Source organism: Tachyglossus aculeatus, chromosome 14 (assembly GCF_015852505.1).
Source record: "Tachyglossus aculeatus isolate mTacAcu1 chromosome 14, mTacAcu1.pri, whole genome shotgun sequence".
NCBI lineage: Eukaryota > Metazoa > Chordata > Mammalia > Monotremata > Tachyglossidae > Tachyglossus > Tachyglossus aculeatus.
The window spans coordinates 49,570,637-49,587,376 of NC_052079.1; the positions used below are offsets into that span (position 1 = coordinate 49,570,637).

The 16,740-nt window shown below is 48.5% G+C and overlaps 1 protein-coding gene across 1 annotated transcript in view; it reads left to right on the forward strand.

Annotated features, from left to right (window-relative positions):
* Nucleotides 1-16,740, forward strand: part of MICALL1 (MICAL like 1) — a 43,476-nt gene that overhangs the window by 24,459 nt on the left and 2,277 nt on the right. Inside the window, exons 9-15 of the mRNA XM_038756783.1 lie at nt 924-1,342; nt 4,514-4,648; nt 10,279-10,405; nt 10,633-10,723; nt 11,850-11,923; nt 14,902-15,016; nt 16,675-16,721. Coding sequence (XP_038612711.1) covers nt 924-1,342; nt 4,514-4,648; nt 10,279-10,405; nt 10,633-10,723; nt 11,850-11,923; nt 14,902-15,016; nt 16,675-16,721 — 1,008 coding nt within the window. The remainder of the gene's footprint in view (nt 1-923; nt 1,343-4,513; nt 4,649-10,278; nt 10,406-10,632; nt 10,724-11,849; nt 11,924-14,901; nt 15,017-16,674; nt 16,722-16,740) is intronic.

Here is a 16,740-nt window from a genome sequence, read left to right on the forward strand (position 1 = left end):
CTGGGAGCCCTACTTGGGACACCTTGTGTCTACCCTACTGCTTAGAATAATAATAATAGTAATGGTGGTATTTGTTAAGTGCTTACTATGTGCGAAGCACTGTCCTTAGAACAGTGTTTGGCACATAGTAAGGGCTGATCAAACACCATTATTATTATATAGTAATTAATCAGTGGTATTATATAGGTATAGAAAATAATTAAGCACTTAAAGTAAATAATAATAATAATAGTATTAATAGTAGTAATAATTAAATACCTGATCTCTCTCTCCCTTAGACTGTGAACCCTGGCTGGGGCAGGGCCCAGGCTAGTCTGATTTACCTGTATCCACCCCTGCACTTAGAACAGTTTACTCAATCAGAGCTAGCCCTGAACAAATACTATAATTCTCATCACCCTTCATTAAGCACTTACTATGTCCGAAGCAATGTGGCGGGCACTGGTGTAGATCTAAAAACGAACCCCTCAAGGCACTTACAATCTAATAATAATAATAATAATAATCATAATGATGGTATTAAGCGCTTACTGTGTGCAAAACACTGTTCTAAGCGCTGGGGAGGTTACAAGGTAGGTGATCAGGTTGTCCCACGGGGGGCTCACAGTCTTAGTCCCCACTTTCCAGATGAGGTAACCGAGGCACGGAGAAGTGAAATGACTTGCCCAAAGTCACACAGCTGACAATTGGCAGAGCCGGGATTTGAAGCCATGACCTCTGATTCCAAAGCCCGGGCTCTTTCCACTTAGCCCCGCTGCTTCTCCTGGTATCTGGGGGCTGGCAGGGTGGGCCCGGGAAGGCCGGCTGCCCTGCCTTCAGCTTTCTTCCTCCCCCGGGGCTGGCAGTGTCTGGGCAGGGGTGGGCTGTCTCCCAGGAACTGGGGTCCCTGCCCTGACCCCGTCCCCCGGTCTCTCCCCTCACAGCCCCCCACGCCGCCCGCCTCCCGGCCTCCCGCCTCTCTCACTCAGAGCCGCCCTCCTCCACCCCGTCGCCGGCCCTCAGCGTGGAGAGCCTGTCCTCCGAGACCTCCGCCAAGGCCCCGGGGGAATCGGACGCCGCGCCCGTGCCCAAGAGCTCCTCTGAGCCGGCCGTGCACGCCCCCGCCGCCCTCGCCCACAACTCCTCCCTCTCCTCCTCCTCCTCCTCCACCTGCTCCTCCTCCGGGGAGCTCGTCCGGCCCGGACCAGCGGAGAGCCCCCGGCCCGGCCTCGGTTCGCCCTCCCAAAGTGCCAGGAGCAGCCCCAGCCTTCGGCCCAGCAAGCCCTGCAGCGGGACCGTCCCCGCTCCCCTGCCGCCGACCCCAGAGAGGAGTCCTGGGAATTCCCCACAGCTGCACGTGAAGGTAAGGCCTGACCTCCTGCCTCTCCCCATGGCTGAAGAAGCCAACCCCCTCCCCTCCAAACCCGGGGCCTCCTCCGGCAGCCCCCTCCCCGCTCCCACGGGAAAATCGTGGGCCCGGGAGCCAGGATTCCTGGCCTCAGCTCTGCCCATCCCAGGGGGGCTCTCAGCCGCCCCATTCTCCCTGACCCCGGCCCTCATTTTCTCCCACCGGCTTCTTCCAAAGAGTCTCCCTGGGGAATTACAGAATCAATCATTTGTATTTACTGAGCGCTTTGTGTGCAGAGCACTATATTATGCGCTTGGGAGAGTGAGTAGACACGTTTCCTGCCCACATCATCATCATCAATCGTATTTATTGAGCGCTTACTGTGTGCAGAGCACTGTACTAAGCGCTTGGGAAGTACAAATTGGCAACATATAGAGACAGTCCCTACCCAACAGTGGGCTCACAGTCTAAAAGGGGGAGACAGACCAGCCAAGGACTTAACCTTATTCATTCATTCAGTCGTGCTCATTGAGCGCTTATAGGGTGCAGAGCAGTGTACTAAGCACTTGGGAAACAGTGACATTCCCTGCCCACAACGAGCTCACAGTTAGAAGATGGGAGACACACATCAATACAAATAAATAAAATTACAGATATGTCCATAAGTGCTTTGGGGCTGGGAGGCGGGGATGAATAAAGGGAGCGAGTCAGGGTGAGGTAGAAGAGAGTGGGAGATGAGGAAAAGTGGGGCTTAGTCTGGGAAGGCCCCTTGGAGGAGATGTGCCGTCAAATTGCTCTCTCACGGGAGGGGCAGGAGATCTGACCCCGGGTGTGGAGTGGGATGGGCGTTTCCAGGAGGAGACCCCAGGGAAAGCCACAGGGGCCTTCTCAGACAGGCTCCCATGGAGGGGCTGGGTGGGGTGGAGGGAACCTCACTGTCGGCTTTGCGTTCTGTTAGTTCTGAGTTAAAGAGCAGATTTGTAATGCGGTGGGGAAGTATTGACAGAGCTCTGTTTGACAGCGGCGGCTAATCCATTCTCCACACAACAGCTCCCTCCTGCCCGGAATTCTGGGCGGCGTGCCAGGGCTTCTGGGTTCTTCTAGACTCTGATCCCGTTGTTGGGTAGGGGCCGTTTCTATTTGTTGCCAACTTGTACTTCCCAAGCGCTTAGTACAGTGCTCTGCACAGAGGAAGCGCTCAAGAAATACGATTGAATGAATGAATGAATCCCAGAGATGGAGAGCTGTCTGGCGGCGGTCTGGGGAAGCAGAGACGGGCACCCGGGGCTGGGGTTTCCCTTTGAAAACATATTCATTCATTCAGTTGTATTTATTGAGCGCTTACTGTGTGCAGAGCACTGTACTAAGCACTTGGGAAGTTGGCAACATATAGAGACGGTCCCTACCCAACAGCAGGCTCACAGTCTAGAAGGCTTGGCCTTCCTCAGGTCAAGGAAAGTGTCACTTAAGCCTCATACTGGGTCCCGACTAGTGACCACCTCTCCCCTCCAAACCCAGCTTTAGCCTCTGTCCTCTTAGTAAAAATATTAATAATAATAATAATAATAATGTTGATATATGTTAAGCTCTTACTAGGTGCCAAGCACTGTTCTAGGTTCTGACATAGATATGAGGTAATCAGGTTGGACGCAGTCCCTGTCCCACATGGGGCTCACAGTCTTAATCCCCATTTTACAGACGAGGTAACTGAGGCCCAGAGAAGTTAAGTGACTTGCCCAAGGTCACCCAGCAGACAAGTGATGGCTGGGATTAGAACACATGACCTCAGGTGCCCAAACCCTTGTTCTTGTCACCAGGCCATGGCCTTGTTGCCTCAGAGAGGAGCCCTATCTCTAATTGATTGTCATGTTGGTCTCCCCCACTAGACTGTAAACTTCTTGAGGACAGGGATTGGTCTACGAACTCGATTGTATTATAATAATGATGGTATTTATTAAGCGCTTACTGCGTGCAAAGCACTGTTCTAAGCGCTGAGGAGGTTACAAGGTGATCAGGTTGGCCCACGGGGGGCTCACAGTCTTCATCTCCATTTTACAGCTGAGGTAGCTGAGGCTCAGAGAAGTGAAGTGACTTGCCCAGAGTCACCCAGCTGACGAGTGGCGGAGCCGGGATTTGAACCCATGACCTCTGCCTCCAAAGCCCGGGCTCTTGCCACTGAGCCACGCTGCTTCTCTCCCCAGTGCTTAATTCAGTGCTCTGCACATAGTAAGCACTCCAACAGTGCCATTGATTGATTGATTGCTGTGCACACAGTAAGCACTCAGTAAATACCATCGATCGATTGATGGATTGGAGCCCGGAGAAGCACCTTGGCATAGTGGTTCGAGTCAGAAGGTCATGGATTCTACTCCTCGCTCTGCCACTTGTCTGCTGTGTGACGTTGGGGAAGTCACTTCACTTCTCTGTGACTCAGTTGCCTCATCTGTGGAATGGGGATTGAAGCTGTGAGCCCCACAGGGGTTAGGGACTGTGTCCAACCCGATTTGCTTGTATCCACCTCAGCGCTTAGTACAGTGCATAGTAAGTGCTTAACAAGCACTTCCCTTCCCCACAGCACCTGCATATATGTTTGTACGTATTTATTACTCCAATCAATCAATCAATGGTATTTATTGAGCGCTTACTGTGTGCAGAGCACTGTACTAAGCGCTTGGGAAGTACAAGTTGGTAACATATAGAGACATTTCCTACCCAACAGTGGGCTCCCAGTCTAGAAGGGGGAGACAGAACTCTAACAGTGCTTTGCACATATAGTAAGCGCTTAATAAATGCCATTATTATTATTATTATTATTATTTATTTTACTTGTACATATTTATTCTATTTATTTTATTCTGTTAATATGTTTTGTCCTCTGTCTCCCCCTTCTAGACTGTGAGCCCACTGTTGGGTAGGGACCGTCTCTAAATGTTGCCAGCTTGTACTTCCCAAGCGCTAAGTCCAGTGCTCTGCACACAGTAAGCGCTCAATGAATACGATTGAATGAATGAATGACTGAACAAATATCATCATTATTATTATTGTTATTATTATTATCAGCTGGCCTATTGTGGTCCACTCCAGCTCCCACCCCTACCTCCAGTCCTGCTAGGATCCCCGCCTTCCTGGGACCCCGTTCTCCGGCCCTCCTCTCTGAATCATCTTCTTCTGTGTCTGATTCCCTAGTCTTCCTGCAAGGAGAACCCCTTTAACCGGAAGCCTTCCCCGATGGCCTCGCCCTCGGCGAAGAAACCTCCCAAGGGGTCCAAGCCGGCGCGACCCCCGGCCCCTGGACACGGCTTTCCGCTCATCAAGCGTAAGGTACCGCCGGTGGTGGGGTGGCGGGGTGGGGGCAGGGGCCGCTTTGCAGGAGAAAGGAGCGTAGCCGAGTGGGAAGAGCATGGCTACATTTTTAGACTGTGAGCCCACTGTTGGGTAGGGACTGTCTCTATATGTTGCCAATTTGTACTTCCCAAGCGCTTAGTACAGTGCTCTGCACATAGTAAGCGCTCAATAAATACGATTGATGATGATGATGATGACTGTCTCTATATGTTGCCAATTTGTACTTCCCAAGCGCTTAGTACAGTGCTCTGCACATAGTAAGCGCTCAATAAATACAATTGATGATGATGATGATGATGATGGGCCGAGAAATCAGGGGACATGGCTTGTAATCCCAGCTCCGCCATTTGCCTTTCATTCACTTGTACTTAGTGAGCGCTTATCGTGTGCAGAGCACTGTACTAAGTGCTTGGGGGAGGGTACAGCGTAACAGTAAACTCACCTGTTCTGTGACCATTTAGCTTCTCTGTGCCTCCGTTACCTCATCTGGAAAATGGGGATTCCACACTTGTTCTCCCTCCTTCTTTGACTGTGAGCCCCTTGTGGGATCAGGACTATGCCTGATCTGGGATGATCTCGTGGCTCAGTGGAAAGAGGGCGGGCTTGGGAGTCAGAGGTCATGGGTTCTAATCCCGGCTCGGCCACTTGTCAGCTGTGTGACTTGGGGCAAGTCACTTCACTTCTCTGTGCCTCAGTTCCCTCACCTGTAAAATGGGGATTAAGACTGGGAGCCCCACGTGGGACAACCTGATCACCTTGTATCCTCCTCCTCCTCCTCATCAATCGTATTTATTGAGCGCTTACTGTGTGCAGAGCACTGTACTAAGGGCTTGGGAAGTACAAGTTGGCAACATCTAGAGACAGTCCCTACCCAACAGTGGGCTCACAGTCTAAAAGGGGGGGAGACAGAGAACAAAACCAAACATACTAACAAAATAAAATAAATAGAATAGATATGTACAAGTAAAATAAATAAGTAGAGTAACAAATATGTACAAACATATATACAGGTGCAGTGGGGAAGGGAAGGAGGTATCCTCCCCAGTGCTTAGAACAGTGCTTTGCACATAGCAAGTGCTTAACAAATGTCATTATTCTTATTCGTATTGTTACCCCGGTGCTTAGTACAGTGCCTGGCATATAGTAAGTGCTTAACAAATACCACAATTATTGGTCGTAGTAATAATAAGGGATTTCCACTGCCAGGAGGACAGATAGTGCTGGAAGGAAGGGCACCGTTCGAAGAAATGGTAAAGGAGCTGGGTGGAAAGGAGGGGGAATTTGGAAAGCTTCTACATAAAACGGAAAGATGATTTCAGAGAGGAGACGGAGCAGAGTCCTCCGTCTCCGGAGAGGAAATGGGCTTCCTTGGCTCTTGCGGAGCAGCAGCATGGCTAGTGGAAAGAACATGGGCTGGAAGTCAGAGGAACAGAGGAGTCTGTTCTAATCCTAGCTCTGCTGTGTGAGTTTGGGCTCAGTGAGCTTAGTACAGTGCTCTGCACACAGTAAGCACTCAATAAATACGATTGAATGAATGAATGAATGAATGTGTCCACAGTGTGGCTGAAACTGGGGTTCCTGCCTTTTTTTAAATGGTATTTGTTAATAATAATAATAATATATATATGTTTGTACATATTTATTACTCTATTTACTCTATTCTCTGTGCCTGTTTTCTCCAATGTAAAATGAGGATTAAATACCTGTCCTCCTTCCTACTTAGACCTGTATATATGTATCTATGTTTGTACATATTTATTACTGTATTTATTTATTTTACTTGTGCATATCTATTCTATTTATTTTATTTTGTTAGTATGTTTGGTTTTGTTCTCTGTCTCCCCCTTTTAGACTGTGAGCCCAATGTTGGGTAGGGACTGTCTCTAGATGTTGCCAATTTGTACTTCCCAAGCGCTTAGTACAGTGCTCTGCACATAGTAAGCGCTCAATAAATATGATTGATTGATTGATTAGACTGTAAGCCCCATGTGGGACGGGATTGTATCGGACCTACTTAACTAGTACGTGCCCCAGCGCTTAGAACAGCGTTTGCCACATAGTAAGCCCTTACCAAACACCAGAAAAAAAGGAAAAAAGTCTCGACGACAAATAAGGGAAGCACCGTAGAGGGAGCTGGGGGATCTCCAGCCTGGGAAAGCTTTGAGAGTAGCACTGTAGGCGGCTGTTAGCACGATGATAGCGGGTTACCCAAGTAGCTGCCGTATAACAAACTGAAAATAGGAAACAGAAAGCAGTGAGGCCCGAGGAAACCATCCGAGGACACGAAAAAACCAAACGTCAGACAATTCTGCTTCCTGTCGTGGCAGCCAGTTCCTATAGAGAGACCAACGAGGCTCTCTGCCGTCGGGAAAGGAGCCACTCCGTTGGAGCAGAAGGTCTGTAGGGAGAATGCCACAAGAGTGCCAGAGCAAAACACAAGTAGCAAACATGACAACAACTCAGTCAGAATCAGCCTTTCTGGGTAGGGACCGTCTCTAGATGTTGCCAACTTGTACTTCCCAAGCGCTTAGTCCAGTGCTGTGCACACAGTAAGCGCTCAATAAATACGATTGAATGAATGAGTGAAGGAATGTGTCCAAAGTGTGGCTGAAACTGGGGTTCCTGCCTTTTTTTTTAATGGTATTTGTTAATAATAATAATAATAATGATGTATATATGTATGTACATATTTATTACTCTATTTTATTTTGTTGATATGTTTTGTTTTGTTCTCTGTCTCCCCCTTCTAGACTGTGAGCCCGCTGTTGGGTAGGGACCGTCTCTATATGTTACCAACTTGGACTTGCCAAGCGCTTAGTCCAGTGCTCTGCACACAGTAAGCGCTCAATAAATACGATTGAATGAATGAGTGAAGGAATGTGTCCACAGTGTGGCTGAAACTGGGGTTCCTGCCTTTTTTTTTAATGGCATTTGTTAATAATAATAATAATAATGATGTATATATGTATGTACATATTTATTACTCTATTTTGTTGATATGTTTTGTTTTGTTCTCTGTCTCCCCCTTCTAGACTGTGAGCCCGCTGTTGGGTAGGGACCGTCTCTATATGTTGCCAACTTGGACTTGCCAAGCGCTTAGTCCAGTGCTCTGCACACAGTAAGCGCTCAATAAATACGATTGAATGAATGAATGAGTGAATGTGTCCACAGTGTGGCTGAAACTGGGGTTCCTGCCTTTTTTTAAATGGTATTTGTTAATAATAATAATGATGTATATATGTATATATGTTTGTACATATTTATTACTCTATTTTATTTGTACATATTTATTCTATTTATTTCATTTTGTTAATATGTTTTGTTTTCTTGTCTGTCTCCCCCTTCTAGACTGTGAGCCCACTGTTGGGTAGGGACCATCTCTATGTGTTGCCAACTTGTACTTCTGAAGCGCTTAGTACAGTGCTCTGCACACAGTAAGCGCTCAGTAAATATGACTGAATGAATGAATAATGTTGGTATTTGTTAAGCGCTTACTATGTGCCAAGCACTGTGGAGGATACAAAGTAATCAAGGTTGTCCCACATTCATTCATTCTTTCAATCGTATTTATTGAGCGCTTACTGTGTGCAGAGCACTGTACTAAGCGCTTGGGAAGTACAAGTTGGCAACATCTAGAGACAGTCCCTACCCAACAGTGGGCTCACAGTCTAAAAGGGGGAGACAGAGAACAAAACCAAACATACTAACAAAATAAAATAAATAGAATACATATGTACAAATAAAATAAATAGAGTAATAAATACATACAAACATATATACAGGTATATATATATACATGGGGCTCAGTCTTAATCCCCATTGTACAGGTGAGGAAACTGAGGCACAGAGAAGTTAAGCGACCTGCCGAAAGTCACCCAGCAAGCGCTTACTATGTGCCAGGCACTGTACTAAGTGCTGGAGTAGATACAAGCTAATCAGGTTGGACACAGTCCGTGTCCCACTTGGGGCTCACAGTCTTAATCGCCGTTTTGCAGATGAGGTAACTGAGGTCGAGCGAATAATAATAATAATAATAATAATAATAATAATAATAATGATGGTATTTGTTAAGCGCTTACTATGTGCAAAGCACTGTTCTAAGCACTAAGCACCGTCATCAGGTCGTCCCACGTGGGGCTCACAGCCTTCATCCCCATTTTCCAGATGAGGTCACTAAGGCCCAGAGAATAATAATAATGATAATGATGGTATTTGTTAAGCTAATACTGTGTGCAAAGCACTGTTTTAAGCGCTGGGGAGGTTACAAGGTGATCAGGTTGTCCCCTGGGGGGCTCATGGTCTTCATCCCCATTTTCCACATGAGGTCACTGAGGCTCAGAGAAGTGAAGTGACTTGCCCAAGGTCACAAAGATGACAGTTGGTGGACCCGGGATTTGAACCCATGACCTCTGACTCCCAAGCCCGAGCTCTTTCCATTGAGCCACGCTGCTTCTCCAAGGTGAAGCAGCGTTGTATTCTCCAAGGATACAAGGTGATCAGGTTGTCCCATGTGGGGCTCACAATCTTAATCCCCATTGTACAACAATAAGAATGATGATGGTATTTGTTAAGCACTTACTGTGGGCAAAGCACTGTTCTAAGCGCTGGGGAGGTTACAAGGTGGTCAGGTTGTCCCATGGGGGGGCTCACAGTCTTCATCCCCATTTTCCAGATGAGGTAACGGAGGCCCAGAGAAGTGAAGTGACTTGCACACAGCAGAGAAGTGACGGAGCTGGGATTAGAACCCAGGTCCTTCGACTCCCAGGCCCCAAGCCACGGAGCGCCGCGGACCAGTGGGACGAGGCCCGGTGGGCGGAAGGGGCTCCCGGACCCTCTGAGTCCTAGGCCTTTGTGTGGAGGGGAGCAAGGAGGGGAGTCCCTGGGACTGAGGCGGAGGATCCTGAGGGAGGGGACCCAGCTGGGGGAATGGAAACTGGGGGAGGGAGTGGGCTGGACGGCCCCCTCTCCCTTCTACGGGGGCCAGGAGCGACGTAACCGCTGTACGAGGCGTCTCCCCAAGGGGAGAGAAGGAATATATATATATATATTGTATATATGAATATATGTATATATATGTATATATATGTATATATGTGTATATGTGTATATATATGTGTATATGTGTGTATATATGTATATATGTGTATATGTGTATATATATATGTGTGTGTATATGTGTGTATATATGTATATATGTATATATGTATATATATCTATATATGTGTATATATATGTATATGTATATATGTATATATGTGTATATGTATATATATGTGTGTGTATATAGGTATATGTATATATATGTATATATATATTGTATATATGTTTGTACATATTTTTTTACTCTATTTATTTATTTATTTATTTATTTGTACATGTCTATTCTATTTATTTTATTTTGTTAGTATGTTTGGTTTTGTTCTCTGTCTCCCCCTTTTAGACTGTGAGCCCACTGTTGGGTAGGGACTGTCTCTATATGTTGCCAATTTGTACTTCCCAAGCGCTTAGTACAGTGCTCTGCACATAGTAAGCGCTCAATAAATACGATTGAAAGGGAAGGGGTCCGGCCGTTCTCCCCGGTGACGTTCTGTGGCTCGGTTGGGCAGGTCCAGTCTGACCAGTACATCCCGGAGGAGGACATCCACGGGGAGATGGAGACCATCGAGCGGCAGCTGGACGAGCTGGAGCGGCGGGGGGTGTTACTGGAGGAGAAACTGCGCAGTGGGGAGAACGGTACACGCCAGTCTGGGAGCCATGGCGGCCCGGGCTCTCCGCTCCGAGGGAGAGGAGTTCAATTCCCGCCGGCTCCGTTACCGCGGCCCCGTCTTGGGGAGAGGCGCGGGGTAGCGGCGAGACGTGTGTCCCCCAAAGAGCGACGGGGTTTCCCGGACGGAGGCGGGTGGTTCTGTCTGGCGGCGGCGGCCTCGCTCACCCGAAGCGGGGGGCTTTTCGGTTCGCAGACAGCCGCGAGGATGACCTGCTGGTGGACTGGTTCAAACTCATCCACGAGAAGCACCTGCTCGTGCGCCGGGAGTCCGAGCTGGTCTACGTGTGAGTTGGGAGTGGCCGGGGAACCGAAAAATCCGCCCCCCGGGAGCCACCGGGGTCCTCCCCCGCTTAATCCATCAGCCGATCGATAGAATGAGCGGCAGCGTGGCCTGGTGGGAGGAGCCCGGGAGTCAGGAGACTTGGGTTCTAATTCTGGCTGTGCCGCTTGCCCATTGGGTGACCTTGGGCAAGTCACTTCACTTAATAATAATAATAATGATGGTATTTGTTCAGCGCTTACTATGTGCAAAGCACTGTTCTAAGCGCTGGGGAGGGATACAAGGTGATCAGGTTGTCCCACGGGGGCTCACAGTTTTAATCCCCATTTTATAGATGAGGGAACTGAGGCACAGAGAAGTGAAGTGACTTGCCCAGAGTCACACAGCTGACAACTGACGGAGCCGGGATTTGAACCCATGACCTTTGACTCCAAAGCCGTGCTCTTTCCACTGAGCCACGCTGCGTCACTTCTTGGGAGCCTCCCGTGGGACAACCTGATCACCTTGTAACCTCCCCAAAGCTTAGAACAGTGCTTTGCACATAGGAAGAGTTTAATAAATGCCATTGTCATTATTAGATGAGAGAGTAATCAGGGAAGTCCTCCTGGAGGAGATGGAGTTTCAGCAGGGCCTTGAAAGCAGGGAGCTTGGGAGCAAACCCGGCTGAGGCAGGGGAATGATGACGAGGGCATATATTAAGCGCTTACTCTGAAAAGCACTGTTACAAGGTGATCAGGTTGTCCCACGGGGGGCTCACAGTCTTAATCCCCATTTTCCAGATGAGGTCACTGAGGCCCAGAGAAGTGAAGCGACTTGCCCAAAGTCACGCAGCTGACAGTTGGCGGAGCTGGGATTTGAACCCGTGACTTCTGACCCCAAAGCCCGGGATCTTTCCACTGAGCCACGCTGCTTCTCAGCGTGGAAGCAGCGGGAATGATTGCAGCGGCCTGAGTCTTCCCCTAATTGGGTCATCTTCCCCTCTCGAGACACGCACTGGCTGCCGGCGTTTCAGGCCTGTCCCTCGGAGGGAGGGTCCTTGCGGGCAGGAGGAAAGCTCCCCTTAACCCTCCTCCAGGGGTCCGGGACCCCACAGGCTAGTAATGCCGTCCCTCTTTCCCTCTGTCCCGCAGCTTAAAGCAGCAGAACTTGGAACAGCGTCAGGCGGACGTGGAATACGAGCTGAGGTGCCTTCTCAACAAGCCCGGTGAGCCCCCGGCTCCCCACCTTTCCTTGCCACCCCACCCCCGAGAAATCGAGGCGCTCAGGCCTCTATTCGAAAGAGCCCCCGTCTTCTCCCGACTTCCTCCGGTGGCTTTGGCCAGTTCCCCTTCAGTCAGTCAATCAATCAATCAGTCGTATTTATTGAGCGCTTACTATGTGCAGAGCACTTCAGTCCTTCTTCCATTAACCCAGACGGGATGGGGCGACCACGAAGCATTTTAGCAAATAGGAAATGGGGAGGTGGAGAGCTGCGGTTTACTGTCCTTGGCTCCCCGTGCTGCCCTGCTGAGTCACTTGGAAAGGTCGGGGCTTGTGGCCGGCCACGTGGCCCATCATCATCATCAATCGTATTTATTGAGCGCTTACTGGGTGCAGAGCACTGTACTAAGCGCTTGGGAAGTACAGGTTGGCAACATATAGAGACAGGCCCTACCCAACATCATCATCATCATCATCAATCGTATTTATTGAGCGCTTACTATGTGCAGAGCACTGTACTAAGCGCTTGGGAAGTACAAATTGGCAACATATAGAGACAGTCCCTACCCAACAGTGGGCTTACAGTGTAGAAGGGGGAGACAGAGAACAAAACCAAACATACTAACAAAATAAAATAAATAGATTAGATATGTACAAGTAAAATAAATAAATAAATAGAGTAATAAATATGTACATACATATATACAGGTGCTGTGGGGAAGGGAAGGAGGTAAGATGGGGGGGATGGAGAGGGGGACGAGGGGAAGAGGAAGGAAGGGGCTCGGCGCGGGCCGGCCGCTCGGGGTGGTCGGGTGGCCTCGGAAGGAGGAGACTTAGGTGGGAGGCACCTCCTTGGGGCTGGAGGGGAACCGGTGACCCACCTGACCTTTTTCTAAGAGCCGGGACACCCCCCAAAAGAGCCCCATGGGCAGCATTTGTGGGACATAGAAATAGACACCACATGGTGGGAATCCCTAAGGCGGGGTTGAGTGTCCCTTACTCAGTTTACCGAGCCCAGGTAGGGCACCACGGGTAGATTTCCCTTCATTCATTCATCATTCAGTTGTATTTGTCGAGCGCTTACTGTGTGCAGAGCACTGTCCTAAGCGCTTGGGTGTTTTTCTAAGGGCTCACTGAATCTCAACTGAATTATAAATTCTACTTATTTATTAGGTAGAGGGGAGACTCTTTGATCTAGAATCCCCAGCTTCGCTTAAACAGCAGCATGGCTTGGCGGATAGAGCAAGGGTGTGGGTTCTAATCTTGGCCCTGCTACATGTCTGCTGTGTTATCTTGGGCAAGTCATTTAATAATAATAATAATTGGTATTTGTTAAGCTCTTACTGTGTGCCAAGCACTGTTTTGAGTACTGTGGAGATGCAAGGTAATCAGATTGTCCCATGCAGTGGAAAGAGCACGGGCTTCGGAGTCAGAGGTCACGGGTTTGAATCCCGACTCCACCACATGACTGCTGTGTGACCTTGGGCAAGTCACTTAACTTCTCTGAGCCTCAGTTACCTCATCTGTAAAATGGGGGTTAAGATTGTGAGCCCCACGTGGGGCAACTTGATCACCTTGTATCCCCCCCAGTGCTTAGAACAGTGCTGTGCACATAGTAAGAGCTTAAAAATGCCATTATTATTATTATTATTATTATTATTATTATTACAGTACAATAATAAACAGACACATTTCCTGCCCACAACCAGCTCATCCCTCTAGACTGTCAGCTCGTTGAGGGCAGGGAATGTCACCGTTTATTGTTGTATCGTACTTTCCTAAGCTCTTAGTACAGCAGTCTGCCCATAGTAGGCATTCGATAAATACAATTGAATGAATGAATGAATGAGCTTACTGTTCCCTGGCCTGACACCGCACAGAGTTCATTCATTCATTCAATCGTATTTATTGAGCACTTACTGTGTGCAGACCACTGTACTAAGCGTTTGGGGAGTACAATCAGCAACATATAGAGATGGTTCTTACCCAACAACGGGCTCACAGTCTAGAAGGCGGAGACAGACACCAATACAAAACATGTAGACAGGTGTCAGAATCATCAGAACAAATAGAATTATAGCTATAATGCACATCATTAACAAAATAAGTAGAATAGTAAATATGTACAAGTAAAATAGAGTAATAAATCTGTACAAATATATACAAGTGCTGTGGGGAGGGGAAGGAGGTAGGGCGGGGGGGAAGGGGAGGAGGAGAGGAAAAAGAGGGCTCAGTGTGGGAAGGCGTCCTGGAGGAGGTGAGCTCTCAGTAGGGCTTTGAAGGGAGGAGGAGAGCTAGCTTGGCGGATGTGAGGAGGGAGGGCATTCCGGGCCGGGGAATGTCCGGGGAATTGTTGTGGGTCCTTGTTCATTCATTCAGTCGTATTTATTGAGCGCTTATTGTGTGCAGAGCACTGTACTAAGCTCTTGGGAAGTCCAAGTTGGCAACATATAGAGACGGTCCCTACCCAACAACGGGCTCACAGTCTAGAAGGGGGAGACAGACAACAAAACATGTGGTCGGGTGTCAAGTCATCAGAATAAATACAAATAAAGCTAGATGCACATCATGAAGAAAATAAATAGAATTTGGCTACCAAACAGCCACCTTGTGGGAGCGTGCGACCGGATTGGGGGTGAGGCAAGCGAGCGGATCTTTCGGAGTAGGGCGGAAAGGAGCCACCGCCGCTTGTGAGCCATTTACTTCTTCATCCTTCCCTTCTCCACTTCCTTCTCTTCCATTTCTCCCTCCCTTCTCCCCCCCGACAGGTACCCCACCGTCTTAAAGCTCCAACTCTAAGTTTGCGCCCATGTTCAAAATGAAAAGCCGGCACCCCGAGGCCCCATAATCGTCGGCATTCATGCCCGCAGTTGAAAGCGATCTTAAGGTGGAGGGAGTGATTGCAGCTGGGTTTAGCTACTAAGGTCGCCTGCTAGGGTTGCCCCCTCCACCCCCCTGACTCTGACCTCTGGCCTTGGGCAGACAAAGACTGGACGGAAGAGGATCGGGCCAGGGAGCAGATGCTGATGCGGGAGCTGGTGACCATCATAGAGCAACGCAACGCCATCGTCAACTGCCTAGATGAGGACCGGCAGAGGTAACCCGCCAGCGGAAACGGGATCTGCCCCCGGGAGAGGGAACCTTAGTTACCTGCCCTGAGGGCCATTGAGAAAAGGAGTTAATAATAGTAATTACGGTACTTGTTAAGCGCTTACTGTGTGCCAAGCCCTGTTCTAAGCTCTGGAGGTGATACAAGTTCATCATTCAATCGTATTTATTGAGCGCTTACTGTGTGCAGAGCACTGTACTAAGCGCTTGGGAAGTACAAGTTGGCAACACATAGAGACGGTGCCTACCCAACAGCGGGCTCACAGTCTAGAAGGGGGAGACAGACAACAAAACAGAACATAGTAACAAAATAAATAGAATAAATATGCACAAATAAATAGAGTAATAAATACATACAAACACATATACATATATACAGGTGACAAAGCAGACGTGTGGCGGAGCCGGGATTAGAACCCAAGTCCTTCTGTCTCCCGGGCCCGTGCTGTAGCCACTAAGCTAGAGCTTTGTGAAGCAGCCTGGCTCAGTGGAAAGAGCCTGGGCTTTGGAGTCAGAGGTCATGGGTTCAAATTCCGGCTCCGCCCATTGTCAGCTGTGTGACTCTGGGCAAGTCACTTAACTTCTCTGGACCTCAGTGACCTCATCTGTAAAATGGGGATTAAGACTGTGAGCCCCCCGTGGGACAACCTGATCACCTTGTAACCTCCCCAGCGCTTAGAACAGTGCTTTGCACATAGTAAGCGCTTAATAAATGCCATCGTTATTATTGGGCGTGTGGTTGACCTATAGATACAGGAATCAAAAGGATCCTCGGACAAACCCCAGTGCATTTCTCTGATGGTATTAAAAGCAAGGACAATCGTTCTCCCTCTTTCTCTCCCACCCCACTGTTAAATGTAAATTAATCGAATTTGCACTTCTAAGGGAAATTGAAGTGTCTGGATAAAACTTAGGTTTCAGAAACATACTTTGTATGAGGTGGAGTTTACCCCTTTTTGGTTTGTAATTGTTATCTGTCACCACTTTCCTGATCTGCTTTTATCATTATTTATTTATCATCTGTTTTATTGTTATTATTATCATTATTATTAAGTCACGTTGCTTGGTGTAGCCACGCTGCTTCTTGTTGAGTTGAGCAGACAGGGCAGTTTGGATGGCCGCGCCCATCCGCCCACCGATTTTGTTCCTCGGGTATAACTCTCCCAGCTCGTGGCGTCTTGAGGTCAGAGAAGCAGCGTGGCTCAGTGGAAAGAGCCTGCGCTTGGGAATCAGAGGTCATGGGTTCAAATGCCGACTCTGCCACATGTCTGCTGTGTGACCTTGGGCAAGTCACTTCACTTCTCTGAGCCTGTTACCTCATCTGTAAAATGGGGATTAAGATTGTGAGCCCCATGTGGGACAACCTGCTTGTATCCCCCCCAGCGCTTAGAACAGTGCTTTGCACATAGTAAGCGCTTAACAAATGCCATCGTTATTATTATTGAGGTGGAAGTCTTGGTGAGGCATAGGAGGAGGATGGGGCTTTTCTAACAGATTGGGTGACGATACTGTCGACTCTCGCTTATTCTAAGCTCTGCTGGTTCCCCGTTTCCCCACGTGATTGGAAACTGATTTACTGCTTTACATTTACTGATTTCCTGATTTACATTTACTGCTTCTCTGCATTTTTCTCACTTCTCGCTTCAGGGAGAAAGAGGAAGACAAGATGTTGGAAGCCATGATCAAAAAGAAAGGTAAGTGAGGAAGTAGGGG